General features: G+C 43.6%; 1 protein-coding gene across 1 annotated transcript in view; it reads right to left on the reverse strand.

Annotated features, from left to right (window-relative positions):
* The window catches only part of PLXNC1 (plexin C1), a 100,222-nt gene that overhangs the window by 19,461 nt on the left and 60,898 nt on the right, over positions 1–19,863 (reverse strand). Inside the window, exons 17-20 of the mRNA XM_025208135.1 lie at positions 18,284–18,337; positions 15,410–15,534; positions 14,620–14,818; positions 12,978–13,124 (exon numbers count right to left, since the gene is read on the reverse strand). Of these exons, the coding sequence (XP_025063920.1) occupies positions 12,978–13,124; positions 14,620–14,818; positions 15,410–15,534; positions 18,284–18,337 (525 nt within the window). The remainder of the gene's footprint in view (positions 1–12,977; positions 13,125–14,619; positions 14,819–15,409; positions 15,535–18,283; positions 18,338–19,863) is intronic.

Below are 19,863 nucleotides of genomic sequence, written 5' to 3' on the forward strand. Positions count from 1 at the left end.
GGTGGAGCCCAGCTTCCCATGTGCGGCTGGGGACAGGAGGAGCCGGGGCGGGTTGACAACAGCCAGCAGAAGCAGCGGCAGAGCCATGTGCTGCTTGGGACTGACCAGCACAGGTAGAGGGAAAATGCAGCTGAGCCCCCTGCTGCTCCAGTTGGGCTCATCCTGTCCCAAGCAGCACACAGCTCTGCTGTCACCTCTCCTCCCTGGTGCTGACTGGGCTGGAGCTGCGGCCCAGCTGCTGCTTCCCCTCCCCAGTGCTGGCGCAGCCCAACCCCGCACAGCCCGAGCGACACAGAACGGCACGGCACGGCATGGCACAGGGAAAGCCTGCCCAGCAGCCTCTTTCCTGGGCTTACCTGCAGGGCAGGGCCCTTTCCAGTCCCGTGCAGCAAAGCAAAACCCAGCCCAGACACTGTTTCTCCTCACCGGAGCCACAGGTTCTGGCCTAGCCCCCCTGCCCCTCTCTCAAGCTGCAAATGTGGCCTGAGCCAAGGCGGGGCAAGGCCAGCTGGGGCAGGCTGAGGTCAGGGTTGGTTGCCTCACAACCAGAACCCAAGGAAACAGCCTGAGGTGCTGCAGCTGGTGCTGCCGGAGGCTTTTAGAGAGGCAGGCGGCAAGTTTTTGAGAGCGCCACCCGCCATTACGTGGGTTTTGAAGGTGCTCCGCAGGCCAGAGGGAAGTGCTTGGTGGGCCAGATGCGGCCCGCGGGCCGTATTTTGCCCACCCCTGACAGAGGGAGCTCATCAGTCACATCACACAGATCAAATCTGAAATTTACCATTAATGAAAGGAAGGGAAGTATGAATGTCAGCTGGGTTGCTAGTCTGAGTCAACAGTAAAGCTTTGTCTGTGCTATAAGAAGACGGTGTCACTTTGTTTGGTTCACCTGTAGGTGAAAAAAGGTTTCTGCTGGAAACTGCTTGACCAAAGCAAGTCAGGTAGGAAATAAATGATGTAACTTGAATTCATATTTCATCAGTGTACTTGCATTCTAATAAGCTATCTTCTAATTCAAGAGTTTCAAACTCATATTGTGCCCAAGGCTGGATTCAGACCTCAAGGCTCCTTGTAGGCTGGAAGTACACAGGGTGACACCGGTGATGATTCAGGAGACCATGGGGCAACCAAGGCTATATCAGCTTTTGCTTGCCCTCCTGCTGTCTAACGGCAGCAAGCCATTCCTTGGGCCACACCCTTCAACTTCCAGGTGCCTGCCAGAAGCCTAGCAGAATGGATAAAGTGGCTCTGTGGGCTGGGTTCAACCTGTGTGCCATATGTTTGACACCCCTGATCTAATGGAAATATGACTGAGGGTGTGACTCAATGAAAGAAAAATTATTAAAAGAGGAAGCAACTAAAAATGGGTGGGTTTTGAAGGGGGGGACCTAGTGGCTGCCTACAACCTCATCAGGGGAGATCATCAGCAAATAGGCAGAGCCCTTTTCTCCCCAGCACCACCTGGGGTGACGAGGAACAATGGTCATAAGCTGATGGAGAATAGGTTTAGGTTAGAGATCAGAAGGCAATATTTTACGGTTAGGGTGGCCAAAATCTGGAACTAACTTCCCAGAGAAGTGGTCCTCGCCCCTACCTTGGGCAAATTCAAGAGGAGGTTGGATGATCACCTGTCTGGGGTCTTGTGACCCCAGCATTCATTCCTGTCTGTGGCAGGAGGTCAGGCTAGATGATCTGTTCAGGTCCCTCCTGACCCTAGCTACTATGAAACTATGAAAAATGTCTTTATTTTTTCCTGCTCTCATGGTAAGTAGAGAAGTTGGTTATCTCAGGCTACTGCATAGGCTGACCTTTTCTCTTATAATTGAAAATATTAACAATTATAAAAGATGTAGAGTGGTTCTTTCTGTTTTAATACCAACCATGAGTACATTTTCAAGCTAGGGTGAGGAAAGTGATCCTATGGAGACACTAATTAACTTCACTGTTGCTGTACAAACACAAGGAGCATTAAAAACAGGAACGCACAACTGCAAACATCAGGATTTAATGAACAATAGGAGGTAACTGAAGTAAATGAGAATGACTAAATCAGGACACTGAGATGTTTAATTACCAGGATAATGAGCCTACTGAAAGGACAGACTGCATGGGACAGGAGCATATGTGGGAATGGTGAGGGTGGACACTATGCCTGCAGAAAGAAGTGAAGACTGGTAAAGATGCTTTGGGTCGCGTTTGATGGGAATAGCTATTAAAAAAAAAAAAAAAATATTAAACGACTTAGGGCTGGAAGTGATATTAAAATACAAAAAAGCACCTGTCATTGTTAGAGCTGAGTACAGTGTAACATAAAAAAGTTTTCCCATAGAAATCTTCACCCATCAGAACTCAGTTGCTTCTCTCCAGAAGGAGCTGAGCCCTACTACATAAGTGCAGAAGTCACTGCATTGACTTTAATAGGCTTTGCGTTATGAGCCTGTAGAATAATAGAACTGCATGGACAAGGATGACTGTATCAGATTTTACCTATGGAAAAACTCCTGTTGAATTTGTATCTGGCCTCCAGTTCATTCCACTCTGAGTAGTGGGACTCCTAGCTAAACTGTCTTTGATAATGTTAATGTTGATTCTCTCCCCACAGTCAATTCCTCTTCCCCTTCCTGGAAATATAATCCAGCTGATTTTGTAACCTTTCAATTTAACTCTTGCTTTTGAAACAACAAAAGCAAAGCTTCTCTCTCCTCTGTTGCATCTGTTTTTTCAGCATTTACAGTCTCATATTTTTCCATGGAAGGTGCTGTACAACCTTCTCATAAGTCAGTCTGCCAAAAATTGAGCCCTCCGTATCTACGCTGTCCACCAGAAAAAGCAACAAATACCATTCTTGACAGTAAAGTTCAAGAAGGAGGAAGATATGCAGAAGTGTCTGAACTGCCACAGCACGCTACCCTTTCCCTAGGATTACCTTGATTGAATCTAGCTTTGTGGTTACCTTAATTAGGACAAAATAGCTAAGAGCTGCTATATTGCTAAGCCAAATCCAACACAAATCAGAAGGAACAAAAAGTTGCTCAACATGGCGGCTGTTCAGTAGTCTCTTGTAGGACAGTTTGGTTGTCTCCATTCAGTTCCTTTGGAACTAGGGGCCACTTGTCAAAACTGTCCAATTGGTACCCAGTAGGTACACTCAGCAGAGGTCTAAGACTAAATGGAGTGAGATGGAATGACTAATTTGCATAGAAACCAAGACTTCAAATTCTGGTCAAAGCATATTTGCTGTGAGCTATGGAGAACTATGCACTGCTGCCTCCCATATTATGTGGACTTTGGTTTCTAGGCCTATCAGCTGGAAGGCTGATCAGAAAATTCTTGGGACAGGAAGCAGTACTTGCTTCTGCCTAACATCTCTCACTCCCTCCAAACAGCATCTTCAGGCTACTAGAAAACGAGTAAGCAATCATCATTCACAACAATGTAATAGTGCAAACCTGGCAGAAGCCTGGCTTATCATGGGCTAAACCAAAAACTAAATAAATGTGCCATTTGTCTTCTGCTCATTGAGCTTTTACCCCTGAGGAAGACAATCCTCATGACATTAAAAAGTTTCATGTTAGTTGATGAGTAAAAGGAAGCTTCTGAGATGTCAAGAACAACTGGTATGGAGAATCTCAAAAAGTGACATAGTGTAGCAAGACAAATAAAGGAACTATTATCACTAAAAAGTGAAATAAACGGCAATTAATACTCCACCTTGCTATCCAAATAACAACAGCCAATTAATGCTTATAACAGCTCTGTAGGGTAGGGAACATTACCGTTCCCTATTTTACCAATCAAGAAATGAGATGCAGCCGAATTATGTCATTTGCCTAAGGACAGTAACTGCAAGAACTGGGATAAGAACTAGAAAGTCCTGGCTCCCTGTCCAAAAGTTCTCCTCAACATTTATTTTGGATCTATTGCTAGAAATTAAAAAAACCAAAACACTTAAGTACCACGATGCACAGTACCATCATTAACAGTACTCAGATACCTGACATTTTCAGAGACTTCCATCCCACAGGTGCCTAAGTTTTAATTTATTGGCATTTGCAAAGCTGCTGAAGTACTGGTACTCATCTCTACAGCTAATGAGCTGCTTGGAGCCAGCCCTAGCTCCAAGATGTGCTCAGAGCAGTCTCTTCCCCCTAAAAGGCACCTGTGGGTACTTGAAAACATCGGGTAACCATGGGAAAAGCATCAAACATTAGCAAGAGGTACAGGAAGCTTGAGCTGCTATAGTATGGACTACCTAAGTGACTGACCTGGTTTAGTAACTAAATCCAGGAGAGGATTTACAGCTAGGGATCCTGAGAGAAACTCAGTCTCACCAGCAGCCAGTCTCACTGCTAAGCTACTGTCCTCGGTTCATCCCTTACCTCTGTATTTCACTCCTGACTAGTTTAGCTGACTCCTCTCATGGCTGGCCTTTTTCAGAAAATGTTTTCTATGGGCCCTTAACTCTTCCTAGGCATCCTAAGAGGAGTTGATACACCTACCTCAGGGGCAGCGCCCAAGCCATGTATGGATTCCTAAATCAAAGCCACTCTAAAAGGGAATGATGATAATATTTTGCTCCTTTTCAAGGATGTTGGGAATTGCTCAGCTGATTATCCAGATTTGTACGCTGCTTCACAGGGAAAACACACAATCAGTCAGCTTCCCTTGCCTCAGGGGTGTCAAACTCTTCTGGCCCCATGGGATACACAAATTATCCAGGGCTGGACTAGACCCACAGACTGGCTTTGCATTCTGGTCCTGCTCCAGCTGCCACAGGCCTGTCCCACACTGCCCCAGAGCTGCCACTGTAGGGATGTGCTGCTCTGCCCTGGAGATGCACAAGGCCCCTCCAGGGCTGTGCTGCATGCAACAGCTGCTCCACTGCTGTGTGGGTGTCACATGGGGCTGTTCAGTATACCCCGAAGGCTGCCTGTGGGTCATTCCAAGACCCACAGGTAGCACTGAGGGCTGAATAATGCTCTGTGGGCAGAATCCGGGCCGCAGGCCTTATCTTTGACACTCCTGACTTAAATCAGTGGTGAACAACCTTTCAGGATTGGACCCGCATGCCTGGATTGGGCCCAGGGGCCCAAAAGCTTATCCCTTCCCCCTCCTGGCTCCATGTAGTGGAATCGAGCTCTGGATCCCATGCTACCCTCATCTGGCCTCATATGCCAGGATCTGGCCAATTGGCTGGGGATCAAGCACATCTGACTTACATGATTCTCAGTGGAAAATAATTTTTAGAAGGATGAAACAAAATTCCAGAGCAGCAGACTGCCTAGCGGTTATACCCCACTGCCTCACTGAGCAGACATCTACACGTAAGGATCTAAGGTTTTCTAACATTTAAAAATGAATTCGATTATTAGTAAAACCATCAACTATTTTAAACCACCAAGCAACAGAGGATCAGTCAGAAAAGAAAACAAGCCCATTAATTCTTTCATCCTGCACACAAACAGCAGTGCTTTCAAGCTTCTGCTTCTCCAGAAGCCTTGGTTAAGAGACTGTACTTTGCATAGAGCCCTGAAGGTCTCTGTAGTCAAGGTACTGCTAGAGTAGCGAAGGAGACAAAATGGGTTTGAAAGCTGAGAACCCCTCATAAAAATAATCTGCTGGTAGTGTTCAGGCTTGGGTGCTCTACTGATGATAGCTGTGGCAATACTGCATAGGAAGGCAATCTGTTAAATGAGCAGAATTTGAATACCACCCCTAAAATGGGGGTAATAATATTTCTCTCTCAGGAATACTGGAAAGTGCTCAGATATTAAGCAATATGTAAGCTAAAGTGAACAAGCAAAACTGCAAATGAGCCTCTTTTTCTGCTATAATTCTTTGTAGAAAATCATTTCAGGGTGATGAAACAATATGACCCAGTAAGAAAAATCATAAAACATATTTAGCCTGCCTGAATGTAAAATGCCTGACTTTAACAAGCCTTAATCATAAACCAATTAACTTCAGAAGCACCATATTTATACACAGATTGTAAAAGTGGAAAAGTCATTGGTGAGTGCCAGAAAACTCAGAAATGGCTCTTAGGATTGATAAAGACCCTGAAAGTCAGACAACATTAAGCCAAATAGATGCATGAAAACCTTGGAGAAACACGATCAGGCGTTTTTCAAAGTGCTTTAGCTTTGTAAGGGAAACTCAAAAAAGGACAAGTTAATTTATGGAAAGACTCAGAAGGAAATTACAGGCCATCTAATGTAACCCTGTAATATCCAGAGTTGAGATTCTTGGACTAGAAATTAGTGGCTAGCAGCAGGAAGTCACAACTCTCTGCACTGAAGGATTAACACAGGTTGCAAGAAAGACTTAAAGACTATTTTAAGGAGAAACAGGCAAATGCTTGGGAGGGAAAGACTTGATTGTGGATTGGCTCAGAAATTGCCTGAGAGACTGGGAAAATAAAGAACATTTTTTACCCTTGTATGAACATAACAATGAGATCTGAAGACTGAGGACTTTTTTTGGATTTACACTTGCTTCTGAAAATGAACAGCAAGCCGTGAATGAGTATCTAAGTGACATACTATTAAAACAGCAGCAGATGGCAAAAGAGCTGTGATTAAAACAGAAATGGATGTAAAGTAATGTTTTTCCTCTAAGAACATAAAGATCATCTGTGAAATGGAAAGGAGATACTATATACAGCACACAGTTTTTCACTCCAGCTCTATATTAAACTATAAAGACTCCTGTAAGTTATTTCAACTGTCTCATTCGTAAACTGAAGGCATTTCCACATACCAGACGGAGCGAAAAACTGAGACAGAATGTTGTTCATTAAAAAAGTGTTAAAAAACCTTGAAAACAAAAAGACTTGTGTTAGATGCAAAGAGGTTAGTAGCTGTTAGTCTGAAGTCAGAGAGAAGATAGAGCAGAGTGGTGGGACCTTAGGGCATCTTTACATGTGCTCCCAGGATGGTGGAGGGGCATTTTAATTACAGCGGCTTCAATAGCCACTCTAATTAAAATGCCCAATGCATCTCGTGTATTCAGTGTCCCACGCCTCAAAATGGAAGTTCAATGAGATTTAGTTAAAGCACCCCCACCACCGTACTGAAGCACAGGAATGCTGATGCACAAAACACGGAGGCTGCTGGAATCTGCTGTGATGTGCTGCAATTACAGCACATCAGAGCAGCATCTCCGCATGTCTACAGGCACCTTTAGAGACTAACTGCTTCAGAGAAGCTTTGGTAGGCAGATCTATTTCATCAAATGCTATGAATGGACTCAGTAGTCTCTCCTCCCCCATTCCTTTCCTATTTAAAACACTGCTTTCTGCAGTCCACTCACAGCATCTGATGAAACATGACAAAAGTGCAATGAACATGAAGACATCAGCCCAGTTTATAGGTCTTTTCTACAGCAGTAAGCACAATCATCAACCAAAAGATTCCTCAAAGGTTCTAGATTAGCTAAAAAATGCTACAGAAAATGATACAGAACTTAATCCTAGATTTGACCAGTAATAGATGGGGAAAGGAGCATGTTCACCATGCACACTGTTCAATTCTGTCTTATAATTCAGTTTTCTGTGATTTCCACAATTCACACTGGATGCAAGGGCTGCTGATGAATACCCCTCAAAAGTTGCAAGATCCTGAAGAGTTCCTTTATACCTAACAAAATGTGAGCATCATGCTAGTATCTAGCGTGGCTTATCTGAAAACTGGATTCTATCGTTTTATTTCTGTCCTCTCCAGCCCACCCATTATTCCTCCTTTGTTTGTAGATTAAAAGCTTCCAAGAGCCAGACATTGAAAAGAGTCTTGTAGGAGCTTCCTCTCCCTTGGAAAGTCCTTTATGTTAGGAAAGCACTGACCTTACTGAATATTTTGAACAATCGTTGTACAGGACAAACATGTCCTAGCTTACAGACAGGCCCATGGTCTCAATAGAGACTATAGATTCTTTTCCCATTACCTGGTTTAGCTTATCTGACCCCTTTGTTCCTATGGGGTTACAACTTGTTTGCCTCTCTCAGCACAGCCTCTCCCCTCCTTTCTCTGTCTTTTGTATGCTAATCACTCCTCCTATTTCACAGCTGTCAGGAAATAACAGGATGTATAAAGCCAACACCAAAGGATAGCCTGTACTTACTGGCTGGCATAATATCACCTGATTGCAGAAGAAAGGTAGAGAGCCAAAAAGATCAGAGCAGATGGAAGACTTCAGGCATCAACTCTGTGGTCACACAGAAGTAACTAAATGGCTTAAAGCGTGAAAGAGTTTTGTGACCACTGTTGCACCCTTGGACATGACAGCTAATGGGGCACAACTGAGGCTATGGAAGGAAAGATTATGCGCAATCAGATGCCCTGAAATGGAAGCCCAGAAGGACCTTCCAAGAGGGGCTGATGCAGACTAGTCAATATGCTGATGCCTGAACCACCTGCATATGCAAACTGGGAAATCAAAAACAAACATTATCAAATGTGGCTACTCAAATAATACCATATATGCGAGTGCAGTGAAGTGCTGACCATGGAGCACTGGCTCATTTGCCAACTCCTTGGCAAGACCTGTACTAAGGAGCACCTCAATGCAGCAATGGAAAGAGCCACTGCTTGTGCAGAGTTCTGGAAAAACATCTAATTTATGACAAGGAGAAGGAGAAGACTATGATAATGATGCCTATTTGATAGCCTGATCTGTGCATGTCCTTTCATAGCATCATATGAAATGAGCTTTTGCTTATGAAAGCTTATGCATCTCTGATCCACTTAGTATAAAGTGAACCTTTATCCTCCCTTCTGCCAATCTACGAGTTTTCTTCCACTTTAATAAAATGCTTTTGGTAGAGAGGCCCACAGTAGATCTTACTCTCCTACTGGAAAGGGTTGATTTATTTAAAATGAAGACAATTCCTCAGCCTGAATCTTTATTCCTAAATCTTCTTCCTTCTAATGGTAACGAGCAGTTTCTAGCTAGCTGCACTTCCAAAAAATCCTCACCTTCCAAGAGCTATCTCTAGAGTCCATTTTCTTTTTCAGCATTTGAAATTCCACTAAATCCTGGTTGGAGATTAAGCCCAAATATATGTAATTTTCTATCTACACTATACGTTGTTCTAAAATAAAAATAATACATTGCTTTTTTTATATATTGCGTTCCTAGTAGATCTCAATGCATTTTACAAAGGCAGGCAGCTGCCTCCTGCAAGCGACAAACCTGACCGGTTTCCCCAGCCCAAAAAGAGTTCATCGTACCACCAAAGTGTTTTGCAGGGCAAGTTTACTTGTCAACATGAAACCTTAGCATAGCATCAGGAAAAAACATTTCTTCAGACCATGATGAGCCTTAAAGCCTCTCCTCTCTGAAATTGTTTCAGGATTACTGCAGGGGCTTGCCTCTCTGCATCAACTGTCTCAGCTCTGTGCAAGAAACACCTGACCCTTTCCAGTTTGGCCTAATAATTGTGCACGGCTGGTCTGAGCAACCCAGCCAGTTATAGCAAGACGTGAAAGACAAAAAACCATCCTTTGAGTTTCTTCTATTTTTATTATCAACTGCCTGAAAAAATTCATGAACTGCAACCAGGTCTCTCCCCCTACCCTGAGCTACTCACTTCCATAACAAAAATAACTCTACCTGGCCAACACCTGAGCTTTATGAAACTCAGCAGTGTTGAGTTTATGAAAACACTAGCAACACCAAGGTCCAGGGCCCCCTGAACTGTAAAGCATGCTAGTCCCACTACCACAATAGCTCAAACTGTGATCCCGTATTTATAGGTACCGAAATAAGTTTCTATTCCACAACATGAGGCAAGCACTCTTTTATGCCTCTTACTACTGATTTCAATAAGCATTTGGCCTAATACTAAATTGTGGGGTGAAGTGAACACTCAGGAGGGTAGGGCAGATTTGGACAGGTTAGAAAAGTGGGCAGAACACAATAGGATGCAATACAACAGAACAAATGCAGAGTGCTGCACCTAGGGCATAAAAATATCCAGCACACCTACAGCTGGGAAGTGACCCTCTCAGCACCACAGAAGCTGAAAGGGATCTCAGAGTCATAATGGACTCCAAGATGAACACGAGTCTTCAGTGTGACGAAATCATCAGCAAAGCTAACCACACTATATCATGCATCAGCAGATGCATGACAAATAGAACCAAGGAGGCGATACTTCCCCTCTATGCGGCATTGCTCAGACCACAGTTGGAGTACTGCATCCAGTTTTGGGCGCTGTACTTCAAGAGGGATGTTGATAGACTTGAGAGGGTCCAGAGGAGGGCCATTTGTCTGGTTAAGGGCTTACAGGCCAAGCCCTATGAGGAGAGCCTGAGGGACCTGGACCTCTTCAGCCTCCGCAAGAGAAGGCTGAGAGGTGATCTTGTGACCGCCTACAAATTCATTAGGGGGGCGCAGCAAGAAATCACAGATGCTCTGTTCACTAGGGCATCTCTTGGGGTAACAAGGAACAATGGTCATAAACCGACAGAGAGCAGATTTAGGCTATACATCAGGAAAAACCTTTTCATGGTAAGGGTGGCCAAAATGTGGAAAGGGTGTCCAAGGGAGGTGGTGCTTCCCCTACCTTGGGGGTCTTTAAGAGAAGGCTGGATAGGCACCTGGCTGGGGTCATCTGCCCAGGCAGGGGGTTGGACTCTTTCTTGCCCAGGGCAGGGGGTCGGACTTGATGATCTGTTGAGGTCCCTTCCAAACCTAGCATCTAGTTTTGAAAATCCCACAAGTCATCTATTCTATGAATCTTCAGGTATCTATATACCTTTAAAAACCTGGCCCTTGGGATCTAAATATTTGTAGCTGTGCCTTTCTTAAATCAACCACCTCTATGGCTTCCTACCATTCTCCTTTTTTTGTTTTTGTACTTTGTTCTGAACAGTTCTTAAAGTGATTTTTAATTGGCAGATGTTGTAGGGTAAAGGGAGAAAAATGTACTCATACAGGTAGTACAGTAAAAATTTCACAAAACATCAGAAGACTCACAATGTAAACATGAGTTGGCAACTACGCATATATCCAGATGAACCTAGGTCAAGGCACTTTGATTGAGGCTAAAAGAAGACTGAAATTTTGTAAGCAATGATTTCTTTGTGAAGGCAGCAAGCAGCATATCTGATCTCCTTTCGGACACACCCAACTCTACATCTAATGTGTTTGTGTCCCACCCTCCTGCATGTAACATGGGATAAACAAGAAAGCCAAGAGTAATCGCTCTTCCATTTCATCTTCCTACTCCTTACTATATACATCCTACCCTTGAAGAGGAGAAGCAGAAAGGAGATATGTACACAGCTAGTTGCCTACCCACATGTAAGGCAACCAGCCAAGTTCCCCACCCAAGTCCTTTTCATGGCACAATTTTATTCTCCATCTTAAAATCTATGAAAAACATCAGACAAAAGCCTACCCTGGGCTGCAGTTCCAACAGGCCCCTCCTTTTTAATTATATTGCAAGGGCCTGTTTCCCTTTGGAAGCCTTTTATAAAGAACACCTGATAACTTTCCAGATGGATCTGAGAATAGAATAGAGCTGGACATTAAGGGGGCAGGCTGCCATGTCAAAGTAGCAGAATCCCATTTCAGTGATAGAGACAATCAAGAACAAAGGAGGCTGGATTTACTAAGCAGGGCAGTGGATCACATTCTAACAAAGATTTCTGATCCTCCACTTCCCCTTCTATTCATGATCATACAGATCTCCTTCCCTTCTGAATCTCACAGACTACTTCCCCTCTTTTTTCTCACAAAAAGCCACATACCAGCAGCAACTGCATGCAAGGAAAAATAACAGCAGGAAAAAATTCAGGGCAGCCTTTAGCAGGAACTATGTACTGCACTCCCTTAGGTGTAAACTACTTTCAGTATGTGTTAGGGCTAGAAATAAGGAAAATAACCTATTAAACAAGACTTGCTGCCTTTGTCTGAACCAACAGCAACTGGTCCATTGCTTGCATAATTAATGGATTTTATATCCTGCAACACCGTACACTGGGACATGCAAAATTCTGTGCATCAACAGGTATTTGTTACAAAGCAGTAGAACAAACAAAGCAAACTACCCTATGTTATATTACATAGGGGCTAGAACATGCGATTGCTTTTTCCAACAGACTTTCCTTAAAACAGGTATTTTGCTGATTGTGCTTGAAATAGCTCCAAATGATGCCTTCGATAATAGCTGGATTGCAGCTATAAGAAGTGCTGGCTACAAATTGTTCAACAAAACAGTTTTCGCTATTTGGCCATTTGGAAATCTTGCATAGAAAGTTATCAGTATCAACAAACTCTGGGGGAAAACATGCCTGGTTTCCTGCTAGCTCATCTGGTGAAGAACCTGGACTTGAGGGGCTGTAGCTCTGAGGCAGTGTGAACAGGCCCCCAACTCAATCCCAGAATCTGGGACAGCCCCACTATGTGGACTGCCCCCTGACTGAGGAACCCAGGACTTCTAGACTCCCTGATGCAAAGCCAGGATCTGCAAGCCTTAGAAGTCCAGGACATTCCAGCTGCAAATAAAGACTCCTTGCAGCGCTGGGAGCTTGGAAGCCCCAAAACCCCTGACTGTACCCAGGACTTTTCGGCCTTCCAGTTTCAGTTTGTAATTCGCAGTTAAATTACAGAAAGGCTCCAAGTGAATTACTGACTCTGAGGGCTATCTAGCAAGAAAATACAATAAAAAAATAAAGCATACTGCAACACAACCTTCCTTCTGTTCATTTGATCAGCATAATCAGGTTTAAATTCATACTGTACTTTGTGTGTTCTTCAGTACACTTTATAAGTGGAAGGAAATGTTAATACCATAAGACCACATTATTTTTTGGTCAAACCCAGGCTAACTAGAGCTCACTGTACTTCTGCAGCTGTGTTAGAGGTAATGATAGAAATGGTATAGATTACTGAGAGCCTTAATTTCGCTTCCTGCCAAAAGGGGAATATTATAGGTCCTTTCAACATCTGGAGGGAAACTGGCCCAGGAAACCTACCAGTGTGCTGAATTCAGTCACTTGCCACAGCAGCCAGTCTTCATTTAGTGTGTTGAGGGCTTTGCAAGTTATTACATCCACAGGACCTTTGTTTATCCTTTGATTGAGGGCTGTCACAAGCAAATAAAAAGTTTCACCAACCGTCTCCTAAAAAATAAAGCCAACATGCAAGAAGTTTACTTCTTTGTTTGTAGTCTCACAGAAACTCTAACGGGATGCCAACAACTTGAAGTCCATCAAGTTCAACAAACGAAGGCAACCTCCTTTTGACCAATTTGTTCAGCTGCCCTGTAATACATAAACTAATATATGACCAGGTTCATTTATTGATCTGTATTCTTTCCCTTCCTTGCCTCAGTGTGAAAGACCAGGGTGAACTGCAGATTCCACCCAGGGCTTCTAGTATGACCTCTCTAAGACCTGTGCTGCCCACAGGCACCAATGAAGCAGCTGATGGAAAGAGTATACTTTCACATCTCGCCTGATATGGTTTGCTCAGCTTCTGGAGCTCTCCTGGAGGAACTTGCCTTTGTCTCCCTAGCTCCAGCTACTTCTGGAGTGCAGAGAGGAAACTTTCCACACTTTGCAACCTCTTCTGCAGAGTCAGCAACTGGAGGTGTGCACACATGCCCCTGTGTTGTCTGCTTTCCCAGTCTGGTGAGAAAAAGAAGGGTATTGCCTTCCTTCTTCACCAGGCCTTGGCCTTAAGGTCTCATGAAAGGGAAAGTGAAGAAGAAATTGCTTTCTTCCACCTCAGTCTCTGGCTCCCATTATTTCCCAAATCCAGCAAGTAGTCTGGGAAGAATGGGGATCCCTTCTTGTGCATCTCTCTTCCTCCACCCTCTGCAGGACACCTTATATCCCAAGATTACCCCAGCTCTTCCAGTCAATGAAGAGGAATGAGGGTTGAAGAATATCTCTCCCTTGACTGCTCACTGGCTCTGTGCTGGATGGAGTCCCAGAAATGGACCCAAAGCACTCTGCTGCTTTTTGCAGTAGAAAAATCCCCCACCCTTTTGCAGCATCTAGAGCAGAGCATGTAAATTCCTACCAGGGCATGGCATGGAAGTGATAGCATCATTTTAGCGCACAAGGCAGGAAGTATAACCAAACACTGAAACCATACACAAAATGCTACCACATCCACTAGATGAAACACTAGATGAAACAAACAGAAAAATGAGTGAGGGTATTTTACCCCCCAAGCTCTTTCAGTTCTAGTAGTTTAAGTGCTCTTTGTAATAATACCAGCTAAAAGCCAAGACAGAAATGATTTTTCAAAGTGACAGCTTTTATGGAGAAGGGTTCACTGTGCATTCCAATTACAGTGCAACTCTTCTGACATTACCAAAAAAATATTTGAGAAGCAAATATCAAGATGGCAAACCGATCTAACCCCAAGCCCTTGAGGTTGATGACTATGATTGTTATTTAGAGAGCTGCTCTTTTCTTACACATGCAGGGTGATAGTTGCCCATGGAAGTAATCAAGACTTGAACAATGCATATTAATAGCATGAAGTGCTAGGCACAGCGTACCAAACAGAAAGTCTATCAAAGTTGCATATGAAAAAAGTCTGTAGTCTCTCCATTAAAAATATTCCTTGTTCTTGCCTCTTATATAGTGGAAAGATCAAACTTACCCGAAGGAAACCAGAAAGGCAAACGGACATCCAGTTTGTCAGCAGTTTTTCTACCACTGATTCTGTGCGCCTTAGCATGAGCTTAGGTTGCATGTTGCTAGACTGCTCCATCAAATCCTTTGTCAAGACTTCTAGAATACGAGTTAGGTAGACTAGCTTAGTTTGTAGTGCAATGGTCAAGTAGGAAGCAAACAAACACCTGTTTACAAAAAATAAAGACAAAGCTAAATGGATTTGGATTTTGCTTTTCCAGTCATCTATGACAAGTGAAAGGAGTCAGAAGCCTTTCATAATAGTTTACTATGATATTTGTTCAGATGAGCATATATCTTCAGGTTATGCCTATACATTCTGAATCTTCATTCTTTACGGACCAAAAATATGAAGTGTGAAGGAACATCTGGTTTAGAGATTTTAAAACATAATTTATACGTCTGAATTCTGTTCTGAAGAATAACAGCATCTAGTTCAAGGCAAGAGAAGTTTCAGATCATAAAACTATAGATAAAAATGCAGGAAGTTCTTACAGTTTTGAGGTGAAGTGTCTTCCTGCCTTACTAGATGTTTACATATCTACATTTTCTGATTTCTATTGTTAATGACTTGTTTCAGGGCAATTTGTTTTTACCTTGTGAATTTCAAAAAGACAATGAATGTGGGAAAAGATTTTGGAAATATTTAGGTCTATGCTGTATAGAATGAAATTATATCTGTGGGTCAAAGCCTGTTGTTTTTTTTTTTAATTCTAAGGTTTGAGCAGAATAAACATAACAACATAATAATACTATACCTATCTTTCACCAAGAAGGTTTTCTGCTTTTCAAGGGTGTGAATGAGAGTAACAAGAAAATTCTTGTTACAAATTAAAGTCTGTAACAGAGTGAGGCTTTCATCCTTGTGAGTTTGGTCTCTGTCCTGGAAAAATTAAACAAAAATTAAAGTAAACTGTATTTTTGCATATCGTAGATCAGTGGCTCTCAACCAGGGGTACGCAAACCCTAGGGGTACTTAAAAAGGTCGCAGTGAGTACACAGAACTGATGTGGCCAATAATACGGCCGATAAATGCCACAGGTGTGCCAGGTGAGCAGCCTGGCAGCATGGAGAGCAGCCGGGTCCAGCTGGTAAGTCTGTTGTGAGGCAAGAGGCGTGGGGGGGCAGATCAAGGCTCCAGCAGGGATGGAGTGGGGCCGGGGCTGCCCAGCTGGGGTAGAGCACAGTACTGAGCCACACACAGGGGACAGCTCCTTGCACTACACAACCCCCCAGGAGGGCATGGGGGGCGCGTGCCCCCAGGTCTGCACATGGGGTGAAAGCGGAATGCCACTGAGGGTGGGGCTGGGGCAGTGCCAGGCTGTTCCTGGCAGGGGTGTTGGCAGTGCTGGGAGTGGGGGGTTCATAGATTCAGATTGTAAGGTGCTGGAAGGGAGTTTACAAGATCATCAGGTCCAGCCCTCCTGTACTAGGTAGGAAAGACAACTGGGGCCAGGTGACCATTCAGTTCCCTCTTGAAGATTTCCAGTGTAGGTGATTGCACCAAATCTGGAGGGAGTTTTTTTCACAGTCTGGACACCCAAACTGTGAAGAAGTTTTTCCTAGTGTTAAGCCTGAAACGGTCTTCAAGGAGTGTATGGCCATTACTCCTGGCTTTCCCCAAGGGTGCCCTGGTGAACTGTTGTTCGCCAAGCCCTTGTTGTATTCCCCTGATGTAGCAGCAAGGTGCTCCCAAAGTCCCCTCTCAGCCTTCTCTTTTTTAGGCTGAAGAGGCCCAAGTCCCTCAACCTTTCCTCATATGGCTTGCTTTGCAAGTGTCTGATCATGCAGGTGGCTCTTCTCTGGACTCTCTCAAGCTTTTCCACATCCTTTTTGAAGTGCGGCACCCAGAACTGGCCTCAGTACTCTAGCTGTGGTCTCACCAATGCTGAGAAGAGCAGAAGAATCACTTCCTTGGTTTTGCTTGAGGTGCATTGGTTGATGCATGCCAGAGTACTGTTTGCCCTGCTGGCTACAGCATTGCACTGATGGCTCATATTCATACTGTGGTTTGTTATTACCCCTAGGTCCCTTTCAGTCGTGGTGCTAGTCAGTTTGGCACCACTGAGCCTGCAAGTATGTTGGGGATTGTTTGTCCCCAGATAGAGCACTTTACACTTCTGAATGTTGAACTTCATTTGGTTCTGATCTGCCCAACTTGCCAGCCTGTCTAGGTCTGCCTGTATCTGCAACCTATCTTCAAGCATGACCGCACTCCCCCATAATTTGGTCTCATCCATGAACTTGGCCAGTGGGCTCTTCACCACCCCATCCAAATCATTCATAAAGATGTTGATAAGCACTGGACCAAGCATGGACCCCTGATGGACACCACTGGCTACTTCTTCCCAGGACGACTCAGGTCCATTCATTAGAGCTCTCCCGCAGCCAGCTTCCTACTCATCTAACTGTCAAGCAGTTAAGCCTGCAAACCTCCAATTATCCAATGATATTGTCACAGGAAACCAGATCAAGGGCCTTTTGGAATTTTAGGTATACAATGTTGGGTTGGGGGGGATACAGCGAATTCTGGAATGCCTGCAGCCCCTCCGGTAGCCACCCCCTCTTCGGGGGGCACCTGCCTGGAGCGCAGCCTGGCCCAGCCCCAGCCAGGAAGAGCCCGGTGCAGCCTCAGCCCCAGCCCGCAGCCTGCCCTGCCCCACCCCACACGCAGATCCAGATCCAGATCCACTCATGGGGAGTGTGCAGCAATGGGAGCCACCTTCCTCCCCGCGCCCCCTGGACGAGTTGCTTGCAGCTCCATCCCACGCTCTATTCCAGCTGTGCAGCCACTGCCCCAGCCCCACGCCCTCCCTCACTGTGGGGGCCTCAATCTGCCCCCCCTCTCCACCCCTTAAAAACAAAAAAATATATAAAGGGGTACATGAGCTGAAACTTTGAGACAGAAGGGGTACACTTGTTAAAAAAAGATTGAAAACCCGTCATAGATTTTAATTCTTAGAAACTGAACAATAAGCAGCATTTAAGATAAAATCCTGGCCCCATTCAAGACAACTGGAATTCAAGGGGGGCAGGATTTTACTCGTAGTATATTCATGTTTATTTATATACACATGGGCAACGTATACTAATATTGAACTCTGTCTGGCATATCCTTCAGTCTATACAAAAACAGGGTATTATATATAGAATTCTCTTGTACACATAAATCGATGCAACTTTTTCCCAAACTGGGAAGGATGCTAAGAAAATGAAATATGACTTTGGAATCACAATTCAAGGTGTCTTTACACGTGCTCCGGAGTTGGGGTGGGGTGCTTTAATTAGAGCAGCTCTAATTAAAGTGCCCACAGTGCCTCATGTGTTCAGCGTTCCTGTGCTTCAAAATGATTTTTTTTTTTTTAACTAAAGCTTGTCACACGAGCTTTAGTTAAAGCACTCCCACTGCCATTTTGAAGCGCAGGACACTGAATACACGTGACATCGAGGCTGCTGGAGTGAGGCTATTGGATTAATCGAGTCTGCTCCAATGCATTCTAATTAGAACATGTCAGAGTAGGCACCGGGCATGTGTATAGGTATCCTCAGATTCTAAAGTGACAAACATGATCATACGTAGGCTGAAAAGAATACCTACAAAATAAGACTAACATTAAATTACACAAACTTACCGGTGGTACATTAGTGTGCATGTCTTCTGTGAAGGGAGCTGCAAGTGTTTTTGGCTAAGAGAAAAGATATGTTTAGTTACATTGTTATGAATTTCAAAGGTGTCTAATAAATCACATATACCTTACAAATGCTAAGCGGGTATCCAATGGAAGACACTTTGACATAAAGTAATGAAGATTTTGGTTTGATAACTACAAATATATTGCTGCATTCACTTTTGCACTTCAGGTGAACTACAAAGGGGAACTCAGACTTGAGATAACAACAGATTTATCATATATATTGCTGAATGCCCCCAGTACAACCCAGTAGGGGTCATCCAGAACCATAGCCATAACCATAACATTCTATGTTCATTATTCTCACATGGAAATCTGCTGCTCTTCTAGGTTTCCTAAGGACACTCCCAAATGCATTTTTAGGGTGCCACTGGTACCAGCTGTATGACATTTTTAGTTATCAAGGACCCTGATTTAGAGTTTGTTTGATCTTATTATTAGGTACCAATACTTTCCATACATCTTCTACTCATTAATCTCCAAGTGCTTTACAAACACTCTTAATTCATCTCCTATAACCCTTGTGCAGTGATCAAATATTATTGTAGAAAAAGCCCAGTAAGAGAGTGGATCCTACTTCCATCTCATCACCACCATGATGTAAGCTCTATTAGCAGCCTGTACAAAGACAACCACCCAGGTTCCCAGAGATTATAGCAGTTAGGGCCTCAAACCTTCAGTCTGCAAGGTCCTGACAAGAACCTGCCTCTCTCAAAATCAGTATGCTGGGCATCTAAATTCACCCTGTTGACTTTTATGCTATTCGCTTTTTCTCTAACGCAGGTAACTCTTCCTACACATTGTATTTGCCAAACTTCTGTTCTTCATCCCCATCTCATCCCCACTCTCTTTTCTTTCCCATGCTTGCTATTCTTAGCAATTCTTTCCCATTACCTGCTCCCTTTTTCTTCACTTTCCCATTTCCAAGGCTTTTATTCCATATGGTGCCCACCCAACAGGAAAAAAAATATTTTAAATTTAAGGGGCAATGTGAAAAAATAAAATGCAACGATAGGAAGAGTTAACAATCACTGCACAAAGGAAGTAGATGTAGCAGTGCTAAACAAAATGGTTTGAGAAAAGGAGAAAGGCAACAATAAATAAGCAAAGTTTTCAAAGTGGGGCAAAAATTAGGGTTTAATATAAAGAATAATATGATCACATTTATATTATATATTTAAACGAATACCAAAAGACATGAAAATAAAAAACAACTATAAAGCCACAGTAAATAATGAAAATTAAACCATTGCGACTAGATAAGGCTTTTGTAACAGGATGCTGGGAATTGCAATGGGCCCTAACAAACATATCATTTTAAATATATGAGGTTATCAAGGCATGTGTCAGTTGTCACCTTGATCATTTTGATTATAGGCGACATTCCCCTGCTCTATCCAGTTCATCTTTTTTTTTTCTTTTTGGTCTGTAAGCACTATTTGGCAGAGGCTGTCTCACTGAAAACATTTATACAGCACCAAGCACTTTTTGGGTGCTTCCACAATATAAATAATAGTTTT

This window comes from Alligator sinensis, unplaced genomic scaffold (genome assembly GCF_000455745.1).
Source record: "Alligator sinensis unplaced genomic scaffold, ASM45574v1 scaffold141_1, whole genome shotgun sequence".
NCBI lineage: Eukaryota > Metazoa > Chordata > Crocodylia > Alligatoridae > Alligator > Alligator sinensis.